At 35.8% G+C, this 17916-nt stretch overlaps 1 protein-coding gene across 4 annotated transcripts in view; it reads right to left on the bottom strand.

Moving 5' to 3' along the window:
* The window catches only part of tbc1d22b (TBC1 domain family, member 22B), a 44368-nt gene extending 33925 nt beyond the window's left edge, over positions 1-10443 (bottom strand). The window contains exons 1-6 of one of the 4 annotated variants that reach the window (XM_043247221.1): positions 10162-10443; positions 5650-5706; positions 5255-5373; positions 5018-5164; positions 4243-4410; positions 1392-1462 (exon numbers count right to left, since the gene is read on the bottom strand). In XM_043247221.1, the coding sequence (XP_043103156.1) occupies positions 1392-1462; positions 4243-4410; positions 5018-5164; positions 5255-5373; positions 5650-5706; positions 10162-10217 (618 nt within the window). In that variant the 5' untranslated portion in view covers positions 10218-10443. Of the gene's footprint in view, positions 1-1391; positions 1463-4242; positions 4411-5017; positions 5374-5649; positions 5707-10161 lie in introns of all 4 variants that reach the window. The other 3 variants (XM_043247219.1, XM_043247222.1, XM_043247220.1) reach the window with 3 other exon arrangements.
* Positions 10444-17916: the final 7473 nt, after the last annotated feature.

Raw genomic sequence — 17916 nt, 5'->3', positions numbered from 1 at the left:
GATAGGATGCAATTGTGCTAGTACATACTTACTAGCTACAGATGATTCCCTAAAGAGCAGACAACAAGTGCAGGCTATTTGTAGAGCAGACGTGGAGGCGTGGAACTGTCAGTTAGTTCGCTGTCATGACTCTCCATCATGTTTCAGAAAATGGTGTTTTTAAAAGTGCCTTCCCCTCCCATTGTTTCTCAACTCTCGTTTTAATGAGCGCGCACGGAGCTGCAGTGCACTTGAACACATAAATGATAACGTGCATTCTGCATCCGACTCGATGCAGCTCACGTCTGTTGCTTCAGGCGAATAATAAGCGCACAAACTCCGCTCGTTTGGATTCGCCCCCATCATCGGCCCTTCAAAACTTTAATAACGGCTATTAAATTCCATGCCGAAAATCGAAATGATCTTAAAACGGCAATTCAGAGAAGGTCTTGGCGAGGTCTGTGTGCTGTAAATCCACGATCGAAGTTGGAAACGTTTACATTCGGTGCCGTAACGCAAACCAACGCGACTGTTTCTCTTTACGATCACAATTTGAATATGAAAAACAGAGACAAAATGTTTTTTTGGGCGCATTAGCATTCGTTTAGCATGCGTCTACCTCAGTAATTTTATACATATGGAATTATTCCGTTTAATCCCCCTAGCAAACAATGCATGAAGCAGTAAAAGCTTGGAGGAGCCGGGTCGACGAGGGGATTTGCTTGTACAGCTTAGCCCAGAGGTGTGTGTTATTGACTGTGTAAGCACGCACGCCAGAAACGCAAATGAAGCTTGTAAAGCATTCTCCGAACACCCGCACACATACAGCCACAACGCGGCGGCCCGCTCTACCCCTCCGACGATGACAGTCACAATTCTGCTGACATTAAGTGCTCAGCAAAACCAATATTGCAAAACAAATCAATAACGCACATTAAACTGAAAGAGGCGTGGAAGTTTTATACCCTCGGAAAAGCAAAAAAAGTGACTGTGCACCCTATGCAGGAGTTAACTGCTTGCTGGTTTGTGATGCCGGCTCACAGTAAATTTGTGATAAATTATTGTTTATCATGGCGCTTTTGTATTGTTCATTCAAATCGCATATATTTTTGGTTGCACTTAAAATAATTTCAAGAAGTAGTTCAAAACATATCTAGCAAACCCAATGCAGCTTGTTCATTTTCCTAAGAAAACAGATATATTAGTGATAATTATATATAAAAAATTTGAATGCATTGAAAGCAAGGACTAGCGGCTAGGGTGTGTGTCTTGAGCTCAAATACATCTCACAACATATTTCAGTCCTTTTTTTCCCATCTCTTTCACATCTTTTATTGTCTTTCCTTTTCTGCTGTTTGTTTAAATAGCATGTCAAAATGGACTTGAAATAAAGAGTAGTGGTAAATGCTTACCGATAAGAGTCTCCAGGTGACTGGCCGAACTTCTCGAGGGATTCCCGACCAGCTATGCTTCCTTAACTCCTCTGCATGAACAAAACACAGTGCGAAGTTAATCCAAAATGACAAATACTTAAGCAGCACAACTGCTGCGTTTATTTCATGGATCCAGATGTGAACAGCTGCTTTGATGACACATCATAATGCCGTTTGGACACGAAATTGCATTGTAAAAATAAAGCTGCAGGAGCAGAAAGCTGCAATTAAAGCATTGACCAATCAGCAGTTAAAACATGCATTAAGTGTTTGGTCATATGTAGTGAAAAAACTTCGAATCAACAACTGTCGGCCTTTCCAGGACCGGTGACACTAACTTATAGTTCAATCAACATAATCAATAAACAATTATTTTTAATTAGCAAACACACTCAAGAGTTTTCACAACCATGCCACCTTGAATTATGGTAACTCCAATAAGACAGCGAGCCATAACTGCACATTGATTTTAAAGTAATGGCTGGGAAGTTGACGATTCGCAGGTGATGGAGCAATGGCTTGGGATGTCAGCACATTTGGGCAAACAGCTTAAAAAGCATCAGTGTCATGGCCCGCTGACATGTGTTTCCATAGGACTCGTGTCAGTTTGAGCTTGGTTTACCTTATTTCACAATTCTGTTTTTCTCCGAATGCACCATAATTATTATTATTTTTTTTTTATCAGTATTTGTCTCGTTCTCCAGTAAAACATAAAAAATTAAAAAAAAAAAATGTACGAGAAAATATATTTACTTGAAAAGGAAGCATGCATAAAGATTTGTTTTCAGAGAAAATATGCTTAAATAAGTTTACATTTCTGGCTGTTTCTAGTTTGAATTATAAACCTCAAATTACGATAGATTTGTGTTTAAAAGAAGAGAAAATATGTGCAAATGGGTAAGAAAAACTAATTATTCAAGGCATATTATTAAGCAGGAGTTCAATAATGTATACGTTTAATAATATATTGTGAATTCGATTTATGTGCCCCTCAAGTGAATCATTTTTGTATTAAGTATGACTGAAAAATAAGAAACAAATACTAATTAAGAAAATTATTTTGGCAGTTTATTTCCTCTCTGAACAAAATACATGAATTTAACAAAATGTTGTAATTACCCTGCACTTATTATTTAGTTTTAATTATATTAGATAAAAAAAAAAAAATAAAAAAACAAAAAAAAAAACAAGAGACAAATACTGACTAAGAAAATGATTTGGGCTATTTATTTGATTGTCATGTCTCTGAATAAAAATATATTAATTTAGGAGCTCCTGAATTGAAATACTTTGGACAAATGAAAACAATTAAAATTTCACAAAGAAAAACCATTTCCCAAGAACAATTAACAATTCCACAACAGAGTATGGTGTGATTTTTTTGTGATTTCTTTTTTTTTTTATTTCTTCACAAAATGTGTCCTTGCAAAACCCGCTACGATATGGGTTTCTATGCGGTTGCTAGGGTCTTCTGTGTGGTTGCTAGGCGGTTTCATACCAGCACCAAGCCAAAACAGCCTCAAGGCTCCAATCACTTACAGAAACAGATGTCTCCTTAACATACAAAGTATCAGTAAACAAATCCAGACGAGTTACACGCTGAAGTGCGACTGATCGTAATTATGATTCCTGCCTTTACAATAACCACTAAAAAAGAAATAAAAGTCTATTGTATTGTACTTTCGAGTCTTACAATAAAGAGCAAAGATAATTGTTGTCATAACAACCAGATGAATCATAATGAATTTCAACCGCTCTCTCTGTATGTTCCTGATTTATTTATTTATTTTGATCAAAATAGAGCTTTTTAACTCCTCCGCTCTCAATTACTTATTTTGTCGTTGTTATGAAGTAAACATTACAATACAGGTGGATGCCATTAGACCAGATATCATCGATCAGTCCGGGTGCTGAAGTCTAAACCACTTTTTAAAAATTGTTTTTGCAAACTCCTGCCAAGCCCTCCGGGTCACCATGATCAGCCAATGTAAAAATCGCTTTTCACAATGTCTATGAAAACTTAAAGACTTGCTGAGAAACATCTGGCGAGATCGCTCCTGGGTCGTTTTTGAGTTAGAACAAACACGAAACCGATATCCAAGCACTCCTAAAATACTAATGGCATTGGACACCTGCCAACCGTCATATGATAGCAGAATGATGAAAGATCTCAGAAGCTATTATGAACTCAGAATACTGTGCAGGGAAGCCCCTCCAACTATATCACAAGCACATTTTTCATAAGGCGCTGTGCAAGAAGTGCATACGCATTATTTTCCCCTCCAATGACTGATGGTTCTCATTCCCCCGTGATTTCAGCCCGTCGCTCAGAAAGCTCCGAGCCTGCGGAGGCTGAAACTTAGTTATAAAGCAAAGAAGAGCGAGTCTCTTTGATAGCATCATTACGGCATCAGCGGCACAAATGAGCTCAGGCACGCGCAGAACTTGTTTTTGTTCCACCAGCTCGCAGGTGCACTCAAAGAGATGATTGGTTGGAGGACGTGGAGAGAACAGAAGGGCCTCTCAGCGTGAACCCAGGAAGACTAGGATAACATCATGGACTGTTTTCATCCATTCTGCCATCCCACACTGTCTCACCTGGCAGAGAGATTGAGCTAGAAGCGGTAAAGCGGGCGAGAGAATGAGGTGTGAACACATGTGAGGGTTTTGCGGCTTTCTGTTTCGAGATGGTCCCTGATGGACGGGCTTTAATATCTTACACAAATAACCCACAAGTGGCCACTTTCGTAATCCGGCTAAAAACAGACCTTATCCCTTGTTTTTCTTTTAATGCATGCACGGATCTCTAATTGTTTGTTTTAAAGCTTACCCAAGTCTGTGTTGGGACTGGCAAGTAGCTGCTTGAATTTATCCAATCGAGTCTTCTCTCTAACAGTCATGGGCGGAGCTCCTGAGGCATTTTGGTCCGAAATGCGGGCAACCAATGGAATGACGGGCCGGACAGGAAGTGACTGCTGTTTCTGCAGAGTATTGCGAGCTAAACAGGACAGAAAAGTACAAATATTAAACAATGTTCAATGTTACATTAATATAAATTAAAAAAAAAAAAAAAAAAAAAAAAAAAAAAAAAAAAATATATATATATATATATATATATATATATATATATACATATATATATATATATATATATATATACACACATACATATATATATAAATAAATAAAATACATGGATATGTTATACACACACCCTTTTTTTGGTTGTTTTTTAATTCAGTATATATTTTCTCAACTAGTAACATTTCAATTGGTTATATTAATAATATAACACAGACATATATACATCTTTTTTAGGTAATTTAGTTAAATAGACAAAAACAACAATTTCTTTTGTTGGCAAGAATGACTCTTCCCATGAGAAACACAAATTTTAAATTTTGGTGAGGATAAAAAAAAAAAAAAGAAGTTAGCTTTCTTTAGGTTAGACATAGCCAAAATGTTACTTGTTTTTCTAACCCGTATCTGAAAAGTCTCTACTTGCATGCAGTCCGGTTTTTTTGATTAAAGGTGAGTGGAAAAACCCCACATGTGATTGATGACTTATCTTCTTACAAGCTTAAAAACAACAAATACCAGCATACCTGCATTAACATTCAGCTGGGCATCGCTACTGGATTTCACCACCCTGCCATTGGCTGGACCGCTTTCTATATCCAGTCGATCTTGGTAGGGGTTTGTGCTGATTGGTTCCTGCCTGTCCAGCGAATGGGGCAGTGGCTCTGTGTCTTCTGGGGTTTTGATGATTTTGAGACAAGGCGTTTGAGGCATGGATCGTGATTGGACAGGTGAAGATGAGGGCTGTTTAAACATAAACATACCATCATCCTCTTCATCATCAATGTCCCATGCATCATTGGTGCTCCGAGCGAATTCGTGGAAAGTGGAAGGTTTTTTTGATTTGGTGTTCACACTGCCGGCCTTCGGAGCGTCTTTCAATCTGTAGGGAAGCAAATAAAGAGGTTTTTGAAAATGGCAATACTGCACACGCACTATAACATATAAACTGGTTACAGTTAGAAAGGATAATGGACGACAAACAAGGTTGCAAAAGGTTTATGCAAATCTTGCACTCAAACAAGTACAGATGGATTCGAACCACAACTGAAAGGTGGAAAACATGAATGAAGAAAATAAAGGCACAAACAAATAAAAAAACAAAAAAACAAATGGCTTATTTGCACGCAGACAGTGGACAGCTAGCAGCAGCACTTACGGACGGTGTCTGCGTGGGTCCAGAGGAGGGTGCTGTGCTCCATATACTGGCTGTAAGCTAAGAGAAAGAAAAGCTGATGTGTGCTTTAAAGAGCATTAGAAAGAGGACTGGGTAGAGGTGGACAATATGACCAAAATCTTATATCACATCATTTTTGTTTCTTTTCTTTTATTAACCTATATATATATATATATATATATATATATATATATATATATATATATATATATATATATATATATATATATATATATATATATATATATATGATATATTTTATGCATATAAATTTCATAAATTGTCAATATAATAATAAATGAATACTAGGCAAAATGTGAAAAACAACAACAACAACAACAACAACAAAATCAAGTAAACAATCAATCTATGAAATTAAAAAACTAAACTTTGTGTAAATATAAAAGTAAATATCCTGCCCACTTTCCTGTATAATGAAAAGCTGACTGGGGACAGGAAGTTATAAAATGAGATAAAAGGCACCATTAAAGTTAACAAAGCTTTAAATCAGAGATGTTATCGAAACATGTCTTTGCCCTCATACTTTAGAGTCACAAGACAAGGAGGGATAGTGAAACTAAGTTAATGACACGACTGTTCATAACAGAATAGTATCTTACTGCATTCCACATAAAATAACCCATGCAACAGTTTCAGATAGTATATTACATACACTAGCAAAAACTATATAGGTTTTTTTTTCTCTTTTGCAAAGAAATACTATTTTTAGTCAGAAGGATTAAATTAAACATTACACTTTTAAATGTATGCAAATATTAACATGATTTTAAATAGTAGAAATAATAATAATAACAATTTAACTTTTTTAACAATTTTTGATCCAATAAATACAGTTTTGGTAAGCATTAGGACTATTAAAAAATTAAATCCTGCTCATCTAAAACTTTTGAACAGTAGTTAGGGTTAAGTTTAAACCCAGAGTAGTGTAGAGATTTATTAAATGGGTCACAAATGACTGCAGTCAAACAGAAATGGAAGGTCAAGTTCAAAACACAATGAATTATTGTACTTTGAACGTTTTGCAAATAATCATCTTGGTGCGTAATGCATATACAAAGCTGCATACTATGAACAGAATATAATAGATAATACAGAAGCAGAAAGAAGGAGAGTATTACATTATGCTATTTTAAACACAGCCTGTAGAGAAAAGTAAATAAAAGTTGCTTTAAAATCAATGAGACGTCCATAATGCTGCTTAACTCCATGCAGCAAATATACTCTAAATATTCAATTCATCCCCCCGGCCCTAGTCATAAACACACAGCGTACAAAAACTATCAAACAATTCCAAGAGCAGGAGCATAGACCTGCTAGCGCTTGGCGACAGCAAAAAATACATCTCAAATTAAAAGCGAAACACACTGCTGGGTCCTCCACATTACTGCAACATAGAAATATAAATCTCTACAACATCAGGGGCTATTGTGAGTTACTGTGCAGTATCCTTCATAATGGCGGGAGAAGTCCAAACACCGCAACGCTAAGCAGAATTTTAACGGGCTAACACGGGGCCATAGGTGTGGTCATATTGTTGAAAGGAAAATTAACAGTATGGTTGTTACAAAGCCCTTTTCTGGCAAAATCAACGCAATACCGAAGGCATTATGTGCAAATGGGACCACAGAGTAGTTGGCAAAAACACAATGCAGCTCAAACACGGCTCATCAATTTTCACGGGGGTAGAAAATAAAAGGTAAATTACTTCCAGATATGTAAGCAAGCTGCTCGCATTTGCATTAAATATTGGGCTGTGAGCGAGGAGTGTGTTTGAGTATGCAAGCAGTTTGCCGGAGGGCAGCCTTATCTTAAACGTGTGCTGTTCCTTCTTTTATACACACACACACACACACACAGAAGACTTTTCCACACTATAATCTACATACAAAAGCTAACAGAGTGGGAAAACCGTCAATGTTATTAATAATTTCCACTGCGAATTTCATTAACCGGCTATTACAATGAATTAATCAAGTCTGTAATTCAGTTATCAGCTAACACGAAGACACACTCCGTGAACGAGCGTCTTTTTGTGCGCCTTTCTACAACTTTAGCTCCTGTCATTGTACTAGGATGACACCAAGGTTGTCTGGAAGCATCTGGTATCTCTTTTGCATGCTCTGGCCCTTCTGTTAAACGAGATAAATGGTGGTAAAGTGGCCACACCTCTCGTCTACTCGTGTTACAGCGGGACCACACCCACCGCACGTCCTCCAACTGCTGCGTTTCACCTGAACAAGCAACTCAAACAGTCTGGAATCACAACCACACCCAATTAATAACGGCTGATTCGTCTCCATCACAGAGGGGAATACCATCCATTTCTGACATCATCTTCATTGTGTTCTGCTCATAATACAGCAATTTCTGACGGTATGAGACCATGAAAACTGTAGCAAAGTGATTCAAATATAATTTTAAGAGACAAAAAACTGATAAATTAGAGAAAAAAAAGAATTATTTACAAAAATAATAAGGAACCTCTGTCAATTAATAAAATAAGTAATAATATAATAACTTAATTGTATATATACACACATATATACAATAGCAGAAACCTCTGTCAATTAATAAAAATAAATATATATATATATATATATATATACACACACACACATATATAATATATACATACTAACATACAACAGTTAATTAAAAATTACATCTATATAATTAAGAATTTAGAAGTTCTGAAAAAGAAATGTTTATTATATTATTATATCTTCGGCCAAATGGATGAAAACAAGGCTGCAAGAGATAGACTTACAGTCTTTACAATAGCATGCACTATATAAAGGTCATAGATTACGTACATTTCGTCCTGTTATACAGAGTTTTGTCTACTGAGAGTTTTTTTCCCTTTTGTTACGTCTTAACATGTTCAAATACATTTTTGTTGTAAACATAAAAAATACAAATATATAAACACTATTTCATAATATAACTGATTCTTAGAATGAGCGCCAAAAATCAGGACAACTACATAATAATTTGTGAAGAATCATGTGATTTTTTTTAAATACTGTATGTTAAAGGAATAAGCTATTTCACTAAAAATGTAAAGTTTGCTACAGTTTTCTTCCCCTGTAGGAGCTGTAGGAGTTTCTTTTTTTATGTTAAACATAACATTTTGAAAAATGCTGGTGATCAAAAAGTTGGTTCCCAATTGAATATTTACATTTTCACAATAAACGTAGATTTGGGGAAAATCTTATTTTTGAGAAGCAAAAGATCTTACTGATGCCAAGCTTTTGAATGGTGGCAAATGTCAGTGTGCCAAAAAAGCTTTAAGCATATCACAGACACACTGGTAATTAAAAATAAAGAGACTGAACCAAAAAAAAAGAGCCAATGCAAATTAACAACAAAAATTGGTAATATCTAGATAATAGATAGGTAATATTACATAACAGCAAACAATTTGGAACTACAACAATCTTCAACTACAACTCAGGCTATGTTAAAAAGTAATATATGTTCATTACTAGTCTTTTAAACTAGCAGATAAACACTTTTTTGAAATGGTTGGAAATCAATATTCACGTTTGAAAAGTAATAAAAATACCACTGAAAATTAATTGTATGTGTAAATACGACTTTTAAAAAAAAAAAAAAGTGAATTTCAGTGTGTGCTGTACACCCGCAGCAGCAGCACCACATCTTCCACACTGACTGCATGAGAGTTCCTCCTTTGCGAGATTATGCAAGGCCTCATATAAAATCTGATCTACAGGAAACTGTCCAGTCATCGCAAGCTTGCGTCCGCATTCAGATGAACTGATTCTGTCTGTGACCGTGAAAATCCTAACAACCCGCAATAAAGCACACTAAGCAAACTCTCTCTCCCGACTAAACAAAAGGCCCAGCAAAGATAAATTGGTCCAATCTCCATGTCTGCTTAAAGAGGTTCAATTACATTTAATTAAACGCTGCTTAGAAAACAACCAAAGCAATGCATATGCAGGTAGTTGTGCTTCCTTTATTAAAAAAATTCTATCGCAAGCACTGATTAGTACACATAGTTAGTCAAGTTACTGTAACATCATAAATTATTATGAAATAACAGTTTTATAAGCTTTGAGCTTTGTTCTAAACGGCAGTTAAAACCCAAGTTACCACAGTCCTATAGCAGTAACAATAAGTATTTCCGTAATAACTATAATTACTATGATGAACTTTAGTAAGGGTTGCTATAAACAACACTAATTCTCTAGCATATAGCCAGAAGTGGAGACCAAGACAGTGGTTTCATAACACGCACAAATAATCTTAATTTTGCCCTTTACAACATTAGCAAAAAAGCAACATACGTCCAGGATAGCCATGCTGTCAAAATAGACAGCTCACTGTGTTTTGACACACAGCCACGGTTTCTAGTAAACAAAGCCTCTCATCAGAGCGGATACAATTATATAAAATGACTTCGGAGTACTAAATAACTACTTCAGATAGGGAACGGATGATTAAACTAACCTCCCGGGGACCTTTGGGTTTCTCCTCCAGAAATGAATCCTGTTGTCGGTGGCCATGGCGAGAGGACGCCCAATTTCACTCTCAAACAGCCATGAAAGCGAACGCCACGCCGCGAAACGACATGCGAAGATTTCCAACGACGAAAATTATGTTATTAGTTGTATTGCCGCATGTGTCTTACTTTGTTTCGATTAGTTACTGCGGCTATTTTGCCAACACAGAATGTGCCTACAGCGGTTCTGGATGGACGTCGCCATCTTGGAGGTGCGCGAGGTCGCGCTGTGATTGGTTGAAATGACGAACAGGTGCATGGGAGCGAACCAATGGGGTTTGAGTTTTATTGGACGGGGACGCGTCTTTTAGCTTTTCTTTGATCTCTACAACACCTACATTACTTAAAAACACGTTTGCTGTAACGTTCAGCTCAATGCGGTGACATGCGGAACATAAAAGTGCAATACAGAAAAAATATATTATTGCAGTATTGGTGCGTAACAGAACTGTGGCTTTCAAAAGTTTCACAAAATCCTGCTACATCGCCCCTCCTTTGGATTTTTTTGCATTTCTCGTTATTGCTCATTATATTCGCATTAGATTGCTGCAATACATATATTATAAATCATCCTATTTTGAAAAATTGTTTGTTTGTTTGTTTGTTTGTTTGTTTTAAATCAGCATGCGTCACAAATTATGTACCATGTTTATTTTCAAAATGTGATTAATAATCTTTTTAACCATTATGCCTTATGATGGACAGAGCCAATTCGCAGTTCCCCAAATTGAACACTAGATGGAAGCATTTACCCATAAATTTATGGCGCTCTTCTTAGATCTGAGTAAAAAACATGAGTTTCCTCTGCTGTACTGAAGTCTGCATTTTGCTGCAAAATGTCTCTTTTACTGAAAGTACTGAAATTATTATCAGCTGAATTCTTAATTAGATATTTGCAAAATTATATTGAGCGAAAACCGATTGTTTCATAGCATAGCCTACATTAAAATATTAACATTAAACTTTAAATTATGTTGCTATATTAAAAAAAATTATATTTTAAAATCTGTAACCCCCTGTTAAATCACAAAACTGTCATGCACCTGGCTTGTGCGCTTTTTTTTAACAATGCAAAAAAATGAGATTCATTAATGACGTATTCTTATATTGTATGTATTGTAAAGAAGGCCTATATTGTAGCAAATTAAAAGTCATTTTAAAATCAATTAAGTATTAAGTGTATCTATTATTAGATGCTTTAAAAAATAAGTAAAAAAAATAACAGCAGATGCAAGAATAAAAAAAAAAAGTAAATATGCCTAAGGCAAAGCAATTATACAAACATCCTTAGTGGAAATCTGGACATGATACTTCCTGTGAACTATAGACGGAAAATAAAGCCCGTGGCCTCAAATAGCTTTTGCTATTGTTATTCTGCAAGGGCCCTTAAAAGAGAAGAACTTCCGCAACATTCATACAGTAACACTACGATCAACACACCGGGTTTATCAGGGTTCATTTACAAAAAGCTGATAGGGAAGTATTGTGTTTGTGTCTGTAGGCCTAATGGATGGAAATGAACGCTAAACGGTGTGAATGAGTTCGCCCCGCTCGTGTGTTTGAGACCCTCCCTCTTGAAGAATCGCCCCCTCGTTAAAGCGCTTCCTCTGAGTTCATTCACACACGCCGCACATGAAACAAACAGACGAAAGGTCACGTTGCCCGCGTCCTTCAGGAAGCCACGGCATCTGCGGAATGCCGCTTTATTTTCCTCCTGATTCCCCCGTGTTTGGGGCTTTTTTGTCGAGTGAGTGCAAAAGCGAGCGTGTGTGTGTGTGTGTGTGTGTGTTGTTGGTTCTTCAGCGCCACACACTCCCAGAGTCGGGTTAGCGAGTGCATGCGCCTGTCGGTTCTGTCTCGTTGGTCAGCAGACTGAGACAGGAAGTCTTGAAAGACAATATCCTGCTTCTGCAGCATGTGTGTCGCTCTTCTCCGAAGGGAAACTGCGAGGAACAACACCGCACGAGCACTTCAAAGGCCGCCCAAAGGCTGCTCTTCGCTTCATTGAGATATGAAGAAATAAAAGATGCAAATGAGACAATATAGGGATCTATGGTGTTTATTAGAGCTATAATAGAGTTGTAAAATCATTGTGAATAGTACACTGCCCTAAAAAGGTAAAACATATTTGTGCATGTTCATATTTAGTCAGAACTGAGATGTACATGATATTCGTTCAAAGATAGAGCTGGCTCAGCTTCGCTCCGATTTAGAGAAAAGCTGAATGGAATCTGATGACAAATCAAAACTAACCAATTTCCTCAGCTCCAGTATTGCTGTGGTTAATGTAAATTGCAAATGTACATTTTTGAGAAATGAGAATTTTATTTTGCACAGACTGAATATTTCGGCGTGAGACAGTTACAGTAGTATTATTTATACACATTTTTACAGTACTTGTTATATATTATTTTGAATATTTTGTCATTTTTATTAGTTTTTAAAAATAGATTTGATGAATTTTAATTTAGTTAATTTTTTATAGGCTACTGTCACTTAATAATTTATTCATTTTAATTAGTTAGTTAGTTGCCAAGGCTGTTTTCAATGCAATTTAGTTTTTCATCTAACATTTGTTTTAATATTTCAGTTACTGAAAATAATTTTTAATAATTTGTTTATTTACCATTTACACTTCCATTTTAGATTAAGTTTTAGTAATATATATATATATATATATATATATATATATATATATATATATATATATATATATAGTTTTAATTACTATAGTGCTTCAAATTAAACTTGTTTAATTTAGTTGCTAAAGCAATATTTACATTTTTATTTAATCTTTTTTATCTGTTATTTATGTTTTGTAATTTTGTTTCAGCTTTATTTTAATTACTGAAAATATTTAGTATCTCAGTACCAAATAAAAACTATATAGCTTTAAATATCAATAGTTTATTTATTCGCAGAAATAACTAAATATATATATATATATATATATAATTACAAAAATGTTAACATCCATATTAAATGCAAACTGTGAATCCTTCTGGAAAAAGACATCTGTCAGATGCATAAATGTTAATGTAACAACTCTTGTTATGAGATTCAATAGTATTTTTTTCCTGTGCATTTTTAGTCTGCATAATACATACAAGCTAGCGTTATTGTATTTCAATGTGTTCTTTCTATCCAGTCCTTGTAATTCATTCAGAACTGATGCACTACAGTATATATAAAATCCAATTATAACACGTCTGGAATCAATATAAAACCTTCACTGTACTCATTTCATCAGTTTAATGAAATAATGTGAACTAAAGCAGATTCTTTTCTCCTCAATGAGTACATCTTGTTCCACCCCAAGGCCTGCCTGACACTTTGATATCGCCTTCCAGAAGGAGTGTGAACACAATAGCTCCATGCCAAGGACATAGTCTCCGTCTGCGCCACCCACAGACTGAGGAGAAAGTCAGCCATTGACTCCATCCGACTCAGAGAGAGAGAGAGAGAGTGTGTGTGTGTGTGTCAGCTTAAGACTGAATGCTGCTCACAAGCGGCATGTTATACAAGAGGCCTGGTTGAGACTGGCACCGCCGGCGGATGCAAGCGGTAGGTCAGAGTGGAAGTGCAGGAAGTGGGTCAGAGAAGAGAGGAAGTAGGTCACAACGGCAGAACACTGACTGGAAGAGCAGAGGAACTGAGGAAAAACCGAAGCACCCTCCGCCTCCTCTTCTGAGACGTGCTATATTTAAAACATTCATAAAAGTGAATGAAGCAAAAAAAAAAAAAAAACTGGGGTCAGTGCATCCCATCGGAAGGAGAAACACAAATGAGAGCTCTTTAATATATTAGTCGTTTCTGCTAGGCAGCGATGAGATTAAACGCAGAACAAATGAAAACTTTAAAGTGTCCTACTTTTCCAATTTTTCTCCTGAGAGAAAAACACATTATACGTTAAAGTGGCACAATGCATCTTCGTCCGCTGATGGACATTAAAACGACGTCATGTGATCAGATGAAATATATATATATATATGCAAATAATACACATTTTTATATTAAAATATCTCTATATTTTAAATAACCAAAGAAACAAACAAATCAATTATACTGTTCATTTGTTTAATTTAATTAATACAATTATTAATACTGAGTATAAAATCAATATTTATAAATATTATACATAGACTGTAAATGTAATAAAGGCATTAATAATAATAATTATTATTATAATTATTTTTAAATATATAATAATAATTATTGTTGCTGTTGTTTGTTGTTAGTGCCGTTATTTTTATTGTCGAAATTTAATATAAAATTATATTTATTTCTAATGCGTATTAAATGTATTTATCTTTAACTGAAATCTCTTTATTTAGTTATTTGATCATGTGTTTATATACACACACATACATGCATACTGTGTGTGTGTGTGCGCGCGTGTGTGTGCGCGTGTGTGTGTGTGTGTGAGTGAGTGAGTGTGTGTGTGTGTGTGTGTGTGAGTGAGTGAGTGTGTGTGTGTGTGTGTGTGTGTGTGTGTGTGAGTGAGTGTGTGTGTGTGTGTGTGTGTGTGTGTGTGTGTGTGCGTGAGTGAGTGTGTGTGTGTGTGTGTGTGTGTGTGTGTGTGTGTGTGTGTGTGTGTGTGTGTGTGTGTGTGTGTGTGTGTGTGTGTGTGTGTGTGTGTGTGTGTGTGTGTGTGTGTGTGTGTGTGTGTGTGTGTGTGTGTGTGTGTGTGTGTGTGCGCGCGCGCACTGTCCTCTGGGCATCCCAGTGTAGTGTATTGCCACAAAGGTAGGTCAGAAGAGATCAGTTACCTCACGTTTTACAGTAAACTCTGTTCTGAAGGTGTCGACTAAAATCATTCCCGGCAGGGTGATTTATGTCGTGGTTTATGGAGTAATCCTCATCAAAAGTACATCTGGATGAGAATATTGTGCAAGTGCGTAAATCTGTCAGGCAGCGGAGGAACACACCCCGCCGTCGTACGAAAAGAACACGCAGATCTGAAGACTTACTAGCGGTTCAGTCGCGACCCCTGCGTCGTCTGCTCAAAGACCCGAGCAGGCTAAAGTCCGGGACAACATTGCCAAAGATCTGTTTACTTTTATAAAGGACGTAGTTTTATTATGCCACGCACTGCAAGCGTGCACGTGTTTGATCACGATGGGCATTGAGCTGCGATGGTTTAAGAGCGACCGTGTGCCCTACTCGATGTTCCAGTGTTGTAACAGTGTGACAGGAAGTAGAAATTGTGTCCCGGTGTCCTCTGACTCACAATGTCAGTAAGGGGAGCGTGGCCTCATCGTGGCCTCTTTAAAGCCGCATGGTTGCAAAATCTTCAGAGCCGGAGCTCATAACACGATCACGTGCCGCTCAGACCTGAGTGTTTACACAAGCGCTTTGTTACAAAACCCACAAGACCTACACGGACAGTGACTCACAAAAGCTGCGTTGTGAACATTGAGGTTATTGTGCATATATGTATTGGGAATCATTTAAGTTGTAAAGATGGAGTACGGTTTACTGTCACGTAACGTTATTAATTAAAACTAGTTATAACTTTAGAATTATGTAAAACCGTTATAACTTTTATAAACTAGACTTTACTTTTATACGCTATAAAACAGGATTTTGATCCATCGGCGATAAAATACAGTATGTTTTCCTCTAGGAAAATACCATTGTAATCGAATTCAACCATACTAATGTGCAAATATTCATCTAAATAATCATTTGTGCTTCTGTTGTTATTGCTGAAGTGTTAAACCTTCTTCTTCTGCATTCTGCTGTACAGATGCGATTTTATTTTTCCTTCGTTCTGCTCATTTTGGACTCAAAAATAGAACTTTTTCATATTAAAAACAAACAAGCAACCCCTGCCCAGGTTTAAAACGCGAAAGTCGAACATTACTTCCATAAATGTACCGCAAGTAGTCGCTTTTTCACGGAGTAACACGATAAAAGTAACTTTCCCCAACGCAGGTTTTCTTCGCAAGTATTTGTGGAATTTTTAAGCTATTTCTAAATAAAACCAGTTTCAGAGCAGACGTAGGTATCTGCATACTTTGTAGTGTAACCTGACCATCACGTGAACCCCGGCAGCTTTACTATAGTCACGTATCAGCGCACAAGATGTTTAAAACAAAAACAAGAGCCACGTTTCCTAGAAACATTTGCATCGTCATGTACCCAAAACCTTGAAGAACTGACGATGCATCACAAAGCTGCTATTAATCCCTTATTTTGTGAAAATGTAAAGCGCGGCGTGTAGCGTGAGTCCCCTCGCATTAAAGCACTCGGTGTATAATTTGTATAACGAAGCTACGATGTGGGAGGGAGGCGTGAGACGAGGCCGAGAAAACAGGAAGAAGGTGCAAGTGTTCACTTGTCCATATCTGACTGATCGCGAGCTCAGGAATGAGGAAGTGATACGAGGGTTTACGGGAAACCTGCTGCTGGGAGGGGGGGGGGCTGATGGGAAGGCATGGTATGCAGGAGGTCTTACAACAGATGTGCAAAAGGAAACTGTTTGTGTTTGTAAACTCTGATTGAGGTTGTTTTTTTTTCTGTTGCATTATGAAACCTCCAGAACATCGCTGACGTGTTTGAAATTCTGAACGTTTTTGCAATGTCTGTGCCAGTGTTGGACAGTGTCCAAGCGTCGGATAAATTAAATGAAGTAAGAATAAAACATAATAAACAGCATCGGTGTTATCGGTGCTAAAAACGTGGTGGTGGTGTTCACTTCTGAAGTCAAAGAGGACTAATCAAATAAAATGAGTCATTTCAACCTCAATTTAAATAGAAATAAATGTAATGCTGTTAAATAAATAAACGCAGTTAATCACATGCAAAATAAAAGTTTTTGTTTACTATATGAGTGTGTACTGTGTATGTTTATTAAATAAACAGACAGTATTTTTACATATATTTTTAATATATACATGTATATATGTATATATATATATATGTGTGTGTGTATATATATATATATATACATATATATACATATATACACACACATATATAAATATATATATGTATATACATATATACACACACATATATAAATATAAATAAATAAATATATACATATATATATATATATATATATATATATATACACACACACACACACACACACATATAAATATATATATAAATATATATATATATACATACACACACACACACATATATATATATATATATATATATATATATATATATATATATATACACACACACATACATCATAAGTTTATATAGTACACACAAATATAAATAAATATAAAAGATAAAAAGATAAAAAAATATTCTTTATATAAAAATAAATAAAATATTATTTAATATAATACAGTGATTAACTTTAATACAGCTAATTCCTTAATTAAACCACAATTAATTATCATTTCAAATATTTACAGAAAATATTTTATCATATGGTTCACTCAAACATCACTGGCATTCTTACATTTTTGTTTAAAAGATTTTAGTTATGATTTGCTATTCAAAATGGCTTCAGATTTCAAAAACAACAACAACAACAACAACAAAACATTTAAATGTTTTCTTCATTTGTGAAAATAAATAATAAAGTTTCAAAAATGTGGTTTCATGGGGGAAAAAAGAAGTAAAAGATTGTCATGCCAAAACAAATAAACATAAAAATACATGTTTCATAAGTTTCATAAGTTTGGTCTGTGAGGTATCGTTCACGTCTGTATCACACATTTGCAAGACGCACT

Source organism: Puntigrus tetrazona, chromosome 8, assembly GCF_018831695.1.
Source record: "Puntigrus tetrazona isolate hp1 chromosome 8, ASM1883169v1, whole genome shotgun sequence".
NCBI classification, from domain to species: domain Eukaryota; kingdom Metazoa; phylum Chordata; class Actinopteri; order Cypriniformes; family Cyprinidae; genus Puntigrus; species Puntigrus tetrazona.
This window is presented reverse-complemented; position numbering and strand designations above follow the sequence as displayed.